General features: G+C 32.4%; 2 protein-coding genes across 3 annotated transcripts in view; one reads left to right on the top strand and one right to left on the bottom strand.

Annotated features, from left to right (window-relative positions):
• The window catches only part of LOC126772306 (axoneme-associated protein mst101(2)), a 127,612-nt gene that overhangs the window by 33,736 nt on the left and 80,757 nt on the right, over positions 1–13,119 (bottom strand). The window contains exon 5 of one of the 2 annotated variants that reach the window (XM_050492602.1): positions 1,541–1,594. The exons of the other annotated variant lie outside the window; for it this stretch is intronic. Coding sequence (XP_050348559.1) covers positions 1,541–1,594 — 54 coding nt within the window. The remainder of the gene's footprint in view (positions 1–1,540; positions 1,595–13,119) is intronic. 2 annotated transcript variants of the gene reach the window in all.
• The window catches only part of LOC126772361 (spondin-1-like), a 130,682-nt gene that overhangs the window by 84,468 nt on the left and 33,095 nt on the right, over positions 1–13,119 (top strand). The window lies entirely within an intron of this gene.

The following is a 13,119-nucleotide window of genomic DNA, read 5'->3' as shown; positions in this document are numbered from 1 at the left end:
AAATTTCATTTTTCGTAGCGATATACTTAGAGGAACTATTTAGTTGTTAAAGCTCATGGGATAGTTATGATGGTGTTAAGACATATATTGACACCAATGATATTAAAAACGCCAAAGTTAATGATAGTACTGATGCCGAAATCGGTACGAATTTGTACATGGACTACATACTAACACCATTTGTAAAAATACACATATCAACATCGAAAGGAACTTTTACATGGCCAACATCAAATTTTGTTGAAGCATTCATACCAAGTTATCAAAGAACACGCGTCCAGATCAAAATGAATATGTGCATGGTCAACGGTTACATTTGTGTCAAATAATCGTGCCAAGATACTACGATACTATATACGATACTAATAGTACGTGTTCAACCAACATTAAAATTCGTCGTGTGTGTACATGTTGTCCAATGTGATATGTCATACGCGGCCATAATTTTGTACTGTACTACTATCAAAACAACTTTACATGATACATCGACCACTTCGTTGGTTTAGTAGTTACCTCATAAGAGGCCCCAGGCCTCGGTATCTTGAGTTTAAACTCGGATCAGGCTAAGAAAAAGGATACTGGGTTTTTTATCGACAAATTTTTAGTAGCATCCCCACGTCTGGAAGTTAGCAGTTTTTGTTTTTCCGACGGTTTTTCCTTCCCAATGGATTATGAGAAAGAAGAAACAGAGTGCACTTTTGTGTGCGACACGCCTACTCGTATCTGTCCAGCGAAGATCTATCCCGGTAAAGACATGATATCATACATACAAAGATATCATATACATATATACATGTTACCAATAAACGGAAGGCACGACGAGCAAATAGCTTTCAATACATAATCATCATTAAGTATTTGTTATGTATCATGTGTTCATTATATAAAAGGTCATTTCTCTTATACATATTATCATCAGCACACGATTCAACTTAGCATTCGTCAAAAATAATAAAAATGGAATGTTTTTCTTTTGTGATCTCCTTTCTCTCTTTAGGAAAGCGTCGTGACAAAACTTGCATGTTTCGGATGCAATTCTGCCACAAATATCCATCAATCCGATAGAAGTAGCGTAATGGGTTTAAGCCTTCTCCTCAAGAGGAGACAGGACAATCACACGCTGTTAATATATTTTTTTTACATACATTTAAAGCTGTCCAGCAACAGAAAGTATTACTGTTTGGTGTTAGAATCACAAATCTCTTATATAGAGTTAGTTTTAAAATAATACATTCGCAAAACAGTGTAACATGGGAGATAATAACCAACTGTCGTATAGCCCGAAAAACTTTTTATAAAACATTTCTTTATTTATGTTAAGGAAAGGTTAATAGTTACTTAGTAGAATAGCTATTCCATTATAGTCAAGATGGCAACATCAAGAAATAATTTAATTCAACGACATATTTCAATTATATAGAAGATATTTATTAATACTCGTACGACTAGTATATTAATCTCTAAGCTCTGTTCATTTCAAATTAAAAAAAAACCAAGCAGAGTCAATAATGTTGTATTCGTATAGCATAGGTGTTCTTACTTGGTCACCACGCTTTCTGCCGAACTCTGTGGTTCCGCACTCCATCCTTTGTGCCTGTAACGAGAAAAAATATTATAGAATAGAATAGCTTTATACATCAAAAGAGTTATAAGCACAAACAAAAACTATTAATGTACAAAAGGCGGTCTTATATTTTTTACTTTCTCAACAAAACGGATTAATATGGAATATTGAAATCTGAGAGCCGGTTACTATTACTTATTGAGACTGTGCTGTATTAAGCACCTTTAATTATAACATATAAAAACGTGTAGTTGTTCGCGCTTGTACATTCGCTCCCTTAAGTATTTAACGGACAAAACAGTTAGTCTACTTATGTCTAATATGGTCTGAACTACCCGATAGCTATCCTAACGTTATGCCGAGAACACTGGAACAAAAAACATCGTCCGTTTAAAGCGTAAGACAGGAAAACGTAGCAATGACTGTACAGCATCCGCTTTACTTCCAAATGCCTATATATACTCATACAAAAGCAAGCTATTATAGTCTTTAATACTATATAATAAGAGTCGCAACGAATTGCTAGGCCATTAAGCGTGCAAGTGATGATACCGTTACAGGTCTTATACCTTATTTTTAAGAGAACAAAGCTTAAAATGCGTTTTTACCATTGTAGAAAGCAAATGTCTAATGATATATATATTATCAGGATGCGAATAATCGCGCACAAGTGAACATTTTTTATACGCTTAATGACAACTTTCAATTGTAAAAATATATATGAGAAAACAGATTAAAAATCTGTGACAATCTTTTCTAATAGAGTATATATAGTATATTTGTTAAAGTAGAAACTTGGTCGCAGAGGTAAATAGAGGCAACCCGTGGCAACGTGGCAACCGTGGTATTTTAAGAGCAGACTACGAGAAATTTTGTTCAGCGCTTCCATTAATCAAACACTAATAATAACCACCCATATTTTTGTGGGGAACTAAACTATCAGCAAAAACATTTCTGAAGAGAGTTAATATCAGTTAGGTCGTTAGAGCGGATTCAATTCACAGTGCACCGAGCCAAATTAAATAGCAGCGGGGAAGGAAATTATGTCAATCTTAGTTAACAAAACAAGAAAACAGCTATTTTAAGGGAATATTTTTATCTCGAGCTCTTGTGACGATCATTGCTACGGGGAAAACAACCCACACAATACAGAAATCAATAAGCACGATATTATGTTTTTTGTACTTTTTATTTTGAATAATTATGTAATTCCTAAGATCAAACAAAGAAGCAAAATAAATAAAATATTTTTGGAAAATCACTTATAATAAGGATGTTACTGATACATATAAATATTTTTATCAGTGACATTTAATAGATAAAGGTCAGTCACATGAGGCTCCTAGGCGTTGTCTATACACGATGGAATTAATAAATATTTACTATCTAACTGGTTGGCACGAAGCAGTGAACCTTGAAATTTCTTGATATAAAGTACATATTATACCCAAAGCGATATCTGATGCATCGTTGACTCTTAGGAAAATATTTAATAAGGATTTTCCTGATGAAAATCGAATCATCGTATCGACGGCCATTTCAAGTCCACATCCATTATAATAAAACCGAATAAAAAGAATGATTACTTTCACCATGAGATTATTTCACCGAATTTTTGATGCATATAATTTCACGAAATCTGTAATAGCAACCGACACTAGTGATAAAGGTTGTCAGTATTGACTTGCTCGTCAAATTTATATTTTAATTTGATAGATTTTTCTTAACTCACCAACAGTGAGCGACAATGCACAGAATTACAAATACATCTATAATATTTGCAAGCGCTATTAGCCTTCCGAATCTGATGTTCACTTCAAACGAAACGTCGCCCTAAAACGCGTCCTGCATACTTAATTATATTTAACGATTCTGACCTCTATTACAATGCAATAAGAGTATTTAATATGACTCAGATTAACTTGGTGACATACCGAGTATTGTGCAGTATATTTATTTTTAGTGATGATCATGTTGTTTAATTACAAACAAAGTACGTAAATTTTAAGAAATAGTTCGTTAATCACTGTTGGGATATTAATATAATAATAATATAAGTTTTTATTTAATGGTGCACATCATGAGCATATCCTTCAGAGATAATATTAAACATAAGTACAACATAGTAGGTAATACAGAACACTTATATTCGGTACAATACTAAAACATCTTTTAAAAATACATATAAAAATAAAACATTTATTTTAAAAAATAAAATACATTTTGATTAAAGAGAACATTATGATTCAACAGCACAAATAGTGATTATGATGCCTTCTTAAACGATTTCGCCCACGACGGCTATACTCAAGCTAGACAATTGCGCAAAACAAATTGTAGTGCACAAGAGTGTACGCAAACATAAATGTCTACTACCTTCCTTCATACTCATATTCCGATAAGACGTCACGATCGGAAACAATGCACGCGCAGGATCAACAACTTTACTTTACTGCCAAATTCAAAACTCTGGATGCAACCCAGATAATTTTTAAACAAAAGAAAAATAATAATTTTAATTGAGACTACCCCGGATTCGACCAACTCGAGACCTCGAGATCTACGTCCTTATAAGCTAGACAATAGAGAAACGAAACGACTGTTATAAATGATCAACAAAAATGGCGTCAGCATCCATCACATTCATTTTCACGTTACGTTAACGGTCTCGGTAAACTTTAACAAATCTCAATCATCACAAACTACTAAGAAATGTTTGTTATAGGGATATCAAACATCTCGCAGAGTCATAAAATCTATAATTATGAAATCGGAAATGTGATTTCGTGAAGGGTTCGCGCTTGACCGGTGTTTATGTCAGTTATGCCCTGGTTATCGCAGATATGCAATACTTTACCGTATTGTATAATATAATATGATACGGCCATATACGGTGCATTCGGACCTCAATTATTCGGAATTTGTTATACAAAATGGCAATGTTCGTTCATTAAACTTTTTCACGGATTCTGAGTAAGAGGCGATAATCTGGGGCAGACACAAAAATGCGATATCAACGGTAGTTAGACATAGTAGGTATAACAAAAAAATATGTTTTTCTTATTCTAAGTAAATTTATTTACTTTACGAGTAATCTTTTTGCGTTGCAATGAATTTAATAGTCTAGAATTTAAATTCCGTTACAGTTTCATGCCTGCTCAGATCGGTACAAAAATGGGTCTCATCAGAGTAAAGTATGGCCTCATCACAGTAAAGTATGGACATGGAAATATACATATCCTAAGAAAACTTATATTTGCTGGGATATTTTGTTTTTATAAGTATGCAATATGCATAAACTAGTGATCGAAACAGAGGCGGTAATATTTAAAAAAAAAAAAAATCAATTTAGACTTTAACGAAATAATTTCTTACGCTGAAATTACCTATTACGCTGAATATACCAATAAAAAATAGATATAATCGTCGATCTATTTTAGACGCTGTCAGTTTTTTGAACTTCTGTAGATATATGATGGTTTTTTTCACTACCAATTCATTATTAGTTTGTACAATGTGTATAGACTAAAGTCGAGGTCAATAGACACATAAATGCAGTAAGTACTAATACGATATTGAGCGGAACAAACGTATTAAAACTAAGGTTCTAACCCAAGTTTCAATTAATAAACTAATTTAATTAGAATTATATATTGCACGCAATAATAAATTATCATATATTTGCTTCCTGTATTTTTTATTACTTTTTGTTTTTTAGCGAATGTATTTTTGACTTAACTTTGAATTGTATTTTTCATAAGAGTTTGACTTCAAAAATTAACTCGAATGAATGTACGCTTCAACAACAGTACATAAATAGTATTAAATAACCTTTCCGCGTTTTCAAGTATCGAAATCAAAATATTTATTCAATAAAGAAGCATTACAATTACTTATTGATTATCAAATAAGAAACTACTACCGGTTCGGAAATGAAATAACCTGAGAAGATCCGGTTTTTTTTTCCATTGTAAACAAATATAATAATATGTATAATATATTATTGATATGCGTTTTTTGTATCTTATTTGAACCCAATCTAAGCATAGATAACGAGTGTGATTATTTCTACAATTGCTTTTATAAAGCCCATATTAAAATTCTTTCCATACGTATAAATCAAAAATAAAATATATAGACAACCGCTTTATCACACTTGTAAATGAAGATTCATACGAGTATGTAGTATGTGTTAAACCATCAACTAGTGCACATATTAATCAACAAATTACACTCCCACGAAATCTACTTACACAACAAATATGAAATTGGCTCGATTGATTTTCACTTAACGACGATTACAAAACGAATGCCCACAGATAATCGATAAAAGAACGTATAATTATTTCATCTCCACTGATGACATTATCTGTGGAGTCAATTCTATTTGTTATGTAACTGTGGTTGCAAATTGAGAGACTCTTAACGTCATTCTGTTTTCGAATTTAAGGCAAAGGTATGAATCTTTCCATAACAAGTTACCAATTAAAAAAAAGGTTTGATTGTTTTGGTCGATAGTATGAAAAATATAGTTAATTTAATAATTTTAATTTGTTAAATTTTGATAATACGCAGAGGTTGTAATTGAGAACAGAAATTATTACAATTTTAAGTAGTTCACGAGTCTACACAGTTATCAAATCGTATTCAATACAGGCGAAGACAGGAAACAGCTACACGAAAAATAGTGACAGTTTGTTACTCCTTTTATTCCTCTTCTTCTACTTTCTTATCCTAGATTTAAAGTATCCATTCCTCTTTAAAAACCACGGTCCGAAACTAATCATTTTAATACATCGCATTTTTTTAAAGTAATTTAAGTCTTTAAAATAAGTTTTTTTTTATCTTTCAATGCAATTGTAATTTAAAAATATAAAGCTGTACTATAAATTTCACATAAACTAGATCTCAAAAATACATATTTATGTATGACTTTCTAAGGAAAATAGTAAAAAAATTTAGTAAGCCTACAAGTGGCCAGCAGCGGACTAACGTCATTTAAAATTATAATATCAACTATATTATTCATACAAAAGCCCTCGAAGCGATAGAATGCAGTATAATAAATGGGCATAGTTACAACATTTGTATTGCATTATATAAAAACAATAATAAATTATGTAACGGAGAAAGTAAAATACAGTTTTAAAATTTCTCACACGAAACATTTAAAAGGGAAATTGTAAAAAAATATTTAAGTTGAAAATATGATCAAAATTTTCATTGATCGATAATGATGTTGATTAATGAAACATAACAGTAGTTTCTTGCCGGTTCTCGTCGGTAAAATCAACATTCCGATGCAGTATGACTATTCAAAAGTGCAAGTGCCTTCTTAAATAAAGTTGATTATATAATATGGACGATCTGATATAGCAAAGTACACAAAAATCAACAGCAATTTTAGCACGAAATTGAAAACACACGAGTATATGTTACAATTGGCCGTTTCTTGTGACTGCGCCCGTATCGCTCTCTGCTCTACTTCCAGCAATCTCAATAATATAGAGCCTATCTAAACTCTACTAAAAATAATTATATTAATCACTGGCTTTTTAGAATACTTAAAACACTAGTTATTTATTATGACCATAAGAAAAAGTCTTAAAATAAGAAACATAAAAACATAATTATATGCGTAACTTGAAACCGTAACGTAAACGTAACTTAAACAAAATAAAAGACTAATAATAATTAATAATAAATATCAAACACGATTTAATAAAATTAACAACGACAACAGATTAAGCGATCCACCAATAAGCTAATTAATAATAATATTAAGTCATCAATAAAACCGTCATACCTATTATTATATCAACCTTAAATTATATTAACGACAAAATAATATTAATTAATAAATTCGTTAACATGTACAAGAATGAATAAGACAGATAGACAATAAATAAAATAGAATAAGATAGATAGACAAAAACCAACTCTTGTATCATTCTTGTAATCCGAATCACGTTTTCCAATTAGTAATGCTATGGCGTGTGCTTTCAAACACACGAGTATGTAGGTAAACTGACGTCTATTGATGTACCGCCCATTACAGTTTGGTAGTAATCGCTATTGCATAATCGGCGCTAACGATTACGACGGTATTTGTAATAATATATAATTTATTATAATGAGTTTCGGAAACCTTTAGGGAGCGGACGAACAAAGTTATGATATGAGAAAGTTATAAAAGTCTAATAACTTTTAAAGTATATAAGTTACATAAAATGGGGTAATGTGAAACATTAATATATTTTTTATTCGACATGAAGGACACTATAAATATAGTGATAAAATGTTTTTGTTTCCAATCATACCTAATGCGAAAATCATTAGATGAATTTTATTTAAGCTTAAATATAAAAATAGTTCACACCAATCAAATCAATCAATCAACAGCCAATCGTTGTCCACTGCTGAACATAGGCCTCTCCCAAGGTGCGCCAAAGCTCCCTGTCCTCCGCCTTCCGCATCCAGTTGGTGCCCGCCACCTTCTTAAGGTCGTCGGTCCACCTGGCTGGAGGGCGCCCTACGCTGCGCTTGCCGTGGAGTACCGGCTTAGAATAGTACTCCCCCAATCTCATCCCGTGGGTGTCGTAAGAGGCGACTGAGGGACGGGGAAAAGGGGGGATGGGCAGCAGCGTCCCTCCCATAAACATCTTACCCCCCCTACTGCGCTCGCCAACACGCCTGCCCAGCGCGGCGAGTATGGGCAAACCCCTCCATTAATGGCAGATGCGCCCAAAAAAAAGGCCCCCAGTTACCGGCAAGCCCGCTAGTTCACACACCTTTTGTTAAATGTTTTATAAAGTTATCTAACACGAAAAATAATCGCCATATTTGTCCATAGCAAACTTCCTATGGAGAAACAGACCAATTCATAACAGTGGTTACTCATTATTTATTAATTAAAATTTTATATTTTTAACGCGTAATTATTAGACATTGTTTAACAACAAAGAAGGATGTATCAACCTACGTCAAGTTCAATTACGCGAGCACGAGAAAATCTGTTTTACATTTTTTTTCATTAAATTATTATTTTTATTTAAATATTACGCTGAATCGACATATATTATATAATATGTATCAAGACGTCTCTACTATTTTGTAGGTCTGTTATCATGATTAGTATCTGAAGTGCAATCAAATAGGCGGATAAATACATACTCTGGCTATGATCGCTAATTTGATAGACTCGGTAGTCGGATACGTAAAAGTCAAATACATACCAAGAAAAATATGCCTTTTGAAATTGTATAAATTCATATTACCAATGGTTTTTCGTTCAATATTTTTTCTAAAATGAAATAAAGCTATTTCTTGATACGTAAATAGCGCAATGGGTCACCAACGATAAAAAAAAACACACCTTCGACCTATCGGGCTATTGTCGTCACCACTCACAACACAAGATTTACGCTTAAAAAAATAGATGAAATAGGTATTTAAAGTTTATGCCTCCACAGTATTGATATGTTGCAACTTGCAAGGCTATTAATGTACCATAGATATTATTCGTAACAAGAGTATTAATTCAACTCGTACAGGTCACGTGTTGCCGTATATAAAACCGCTTTGCACGAGCCACGATGTTTAATTTTTTTATAGCAATTGTAAGTTTTAAAAATAGACAGACGTGTGCCGTAAAGATGTTTCCAAAACAATTAAGTCCAGGTGAAAATATTGCCACATGTCGACCGGTTGCGACGATCGATCGATTCCAACATAATTGGTAAACGAACCATTGAAAAATGTTAAAAAACTCTTTAATTACTATTGGATAAGGTCAAGTGTATTGTTAGAATACATTTTAGTTTTTTCTCGCCTTCATTTCACATGTTATGCTCGTGGTTTCTACATATGGTATAGTTTAACGAGTGCTTTTGCGTTCTTAAATATATTTTTTTAATTAAAATAATAACATAAAATTGTAACGTTAATACATACATATATTAAACCACTTTTTACTTGCTGGTTGAGATTTGTGCAAGCCTGGATAGGTACCACCCATTCATCAAATATTATATCGACAAACAGCAATATTTCGTATTGTGGTGTCTTTAGGGTGAGTGAGCCGGTGTAATTACAGACACAAGGCACAATAGGCGGCGCATTGGCGATGAAAGGAATGGTAAATATTTCTTACGGCGCCAATTTTTATTGGCAATGGTGAGCCATCAGCACATGAACTGTCAAGTCATGACTTTCAAGGATCAAACTATAGGAAAAAAAAAGAAACCGTTAATATATTTAGACTTCTCTTTAATAATAATACTAACGTTGTCATGTATTTATTACCGTCAGTATGTGAATTTCAGCTATTTCTCAAATATTTGTAACAAATGCTAACGTATTGTCTTAGAGTCTCGTTCCGAACGCTTTACGCAATGCATTCTGGACTCTCATTTGTATGCACAGTGTGTTTTGTGAATTATTCTGCCGTTTATATTCTGAAGTAACGTTCCACTTTCCGAGCATTCATTAGGATAAATGTTAAGATTATCACTTTAATGCTTAATTTAATTTTATAGAACTATACTGTGTATGTATTTAGTGGTAAAATTTGTATATTTGCATGTTTGTTACTCAATCACGCAACAACAGCTGAACCGATGTTGATGAAGTTTGGAATAGAGATAACTTATAATCTGAATTAACATATAGGCTACATAGCATCTAGCCCTTTACAAACCAGAGATGAAAGGGAGTAGGACTAATTTATATTATCTACACTAAACAGCGTTCAAGCTGGGGATTTGACAATAAAAAATCGTAATGTAAAACGGGGCAAACAAAATACAATAAACAAAAATCCGTTTACACATATGTAAGTTATACAAATAAAAAGAACAAATGACGCTTTAAACATATCATACTTTAGAAACATTTCCTATCTTAAGAAAATTGAAACAAAAAAATGCATATAATTTATTGTATGGTTAGATTTGAACAAACGAGCGAAAATCAGAAAGTACGCTCGATACACTTTCTGCACATGACATTTTAACTGCTTTTGGCTAGACTCTTGCGAACATATCTACATTTTTCTGCTAAAGTTATTTTAAGCTAAACGATAAAATAAGATAATGTATAGCATAATATGACATTAGTATAACATTGTACAAAGCAAATGCCTGATATATTTCTGAATAATACTCTTATTAAAGAGAGAGTGAGAAATAATATATCCCTCTTTTGCTACTAACTGTTGGTACTCTCTTGCAATACCTTTAAAAAAATATAGTGCCAGACCACCAGACTGCATAGCGCAGCGTGATAGATTTAGCTCTAAAGCCTCTCCTTAAAAAATGAGGACAGCTGTTTAGCTGTGGGACATATATATATTATTTATACTGTTACTTATGTTTATGCAATAATTTCTACTGAACAATATCAATTTGTCAGTTTTTAGAATATTGCGTATGTTAATTTGAAAATGGAACGCCCCTAGGAGCTATTGAAGGATGAACAAACACCATATCCGACAAGTTGTTTGAGAGTAAAAGCAGTTCATCTATCTAGGGCTATAGGTTTCCGTGAGAGTGCCTTAACGTGCTCTTTAACTAGTTCTCATTACCTGTGTTGTAGCAAACGCGAATACGAATTGTTTTCCATCTATACAAGTTAGGATTGCCATTACTACGTTTTAAACAAACAGAGCTATTCTTTAAGTTAAGAGTGTGTTGAGTCAAAAAGTCATATGCGACATCAAGTCGATATACAACATTTCACGAGTGAAATACGAAGTGAGTTCTTATAGAATAACACTGATACAGAGCAATGCGAAAACATAAAAAAGCAGAGAATCAACGAGTTGCTACTTACCACTTTCTACACTACAACAAAAGTATTTAGGGATGTTCTTACTGTTGAAACGAATTAGGAAGAATGTTGTAATCTTGGTGCATATTAACAATGTGTTTGCTACCGGCTGAGCAAGATTCTCTGTTCCTTCTACTTGTAAATTGCACTAACTAAATTATAGTAAACTGCTTAATATAAGCGGTATACGCTTATACTGTCAAGTAAAATGTTCCCTTTAATTCACAGCTAAATATAATAATTTAAGGAAAAAAATAGCCTATTAAAATGAAACGTATTTTTGTGATTATTTTTTATATAATTTATTATGAATAACGGTTTTTAGTTTTCTACTTTCGTTCGAAGACATTGATAGCCCTTTTCCGTATATTTAACATGTTAATTGACAACATAGTAGAAAAAACACTTTCTAATACCCTTTAAACGACAAGATTATGTGATAGCGACATTTATATTACACGAATACCAACTCATTAACATAAGCCGTAAAAGTGAATACGCGTTGGAATTAAAGAACTTAATTTATTAATCAACCGGCTTTTGCTTTGGAGTTCTGATCGCGTGTCAATATATTGATTCATATCATCATAAAAAGAAGATTGCTAAGTATAGATGAGAATGACTACAACGCAAAAGAAATCAATTATGAGATGAGATATAAATAAATAACTTTATAAGAATAACCTTTTATTTAATACAAGAACTAAATGGATAGCTCTTACTCATACTATAAGTGTGCATTTTCGGTAATTCGGTTAGGATGGATTTAAAATTTAGTTGTAGGATTTGAACTTTAAGCATTCTTACTGGTGGTAGGGCTTTGTGCAAGCTCGTCTGGGTAGGTACCACCCACTCATCAGATATTCTACCGCAAAACAGCAATACTTGATATTGTTGTGTTCCGGTTTGAAGGGTGTGTGAGCCAGTGTAATTACAGGCACAAGGGACATAAAATCTTAGTTCCCAAGGTTGATGGCGCATTGGCTATAAGCGATGGTTGACATTTCTTACAATGCCAATGTCTAAGGGCGTTTGGTGACCACTTACCATCAGGTGGCCCATATGCTCCTATTCTATAAAAAAAAAAAAAAAGAAAAAAAAAAAAACGAAAAGTCCTTATCCATTCTGGTGTTCAATATAGACTCCAATATGGCTACTGATAATATTGACATATTGTATGAAGAACTTGTTTACTGGCTCTATACTTTGATCGCACTATTATAGAATAAAATAAAACAATAGGTACCCATTAATCAAAAACTCTCATAACTTATATTAAACAAATAGGGAATTTTGCCATCGCGATGTAGAAATATTACTGTTATTAGATAACGCCATCTAGTACTCAAAGGTCGAATTACAATGTACTTATAAAGTACTTATATAATACATTCTAATAGTACCAAAAGTTTTTATTTATTTACGTAATAATATTACTACATGTATATATTTTAGACACTATAGTCGTATATTTCGCCTACATCAACGAACCTGGTGTTATCCGATCAGAATTTCAAAGTAGGGTCAAGACCCTAACGCATATGATAATAAACAATTAAACATTCCCGACACAGCATGCGAACGTTACTGCGTGAGGAAATTCGGTTATTCGCTTCAATGGCGAACCAAACATTACAATAATTGAAATTTATGGAAGCGCTTTTATTGTGAGAATTCATTTTTACAAAAGTTTTTTTTGAAAATATACGTTATGTAAAGTGTATATA

The sequence above is a fragment of the Nymphalis io genome, chromosome 12 (assembly GCF_905147045.1).
Source record: "Nymphalis io chromosome 12, ilAglIoxx1.1, whole genome shotgun sequence".
Lineage (NCBI taxonomy): Eukaryota > Metazoa > Arthropoda > Insecta > Lepidoptera > Nymphalidae > Nymphalis > Nymphalis io.
Note: the sequence above shows the minus strand (reverse complement) of the source record. Positions and strands in the feature narration are given on the sequence as shown.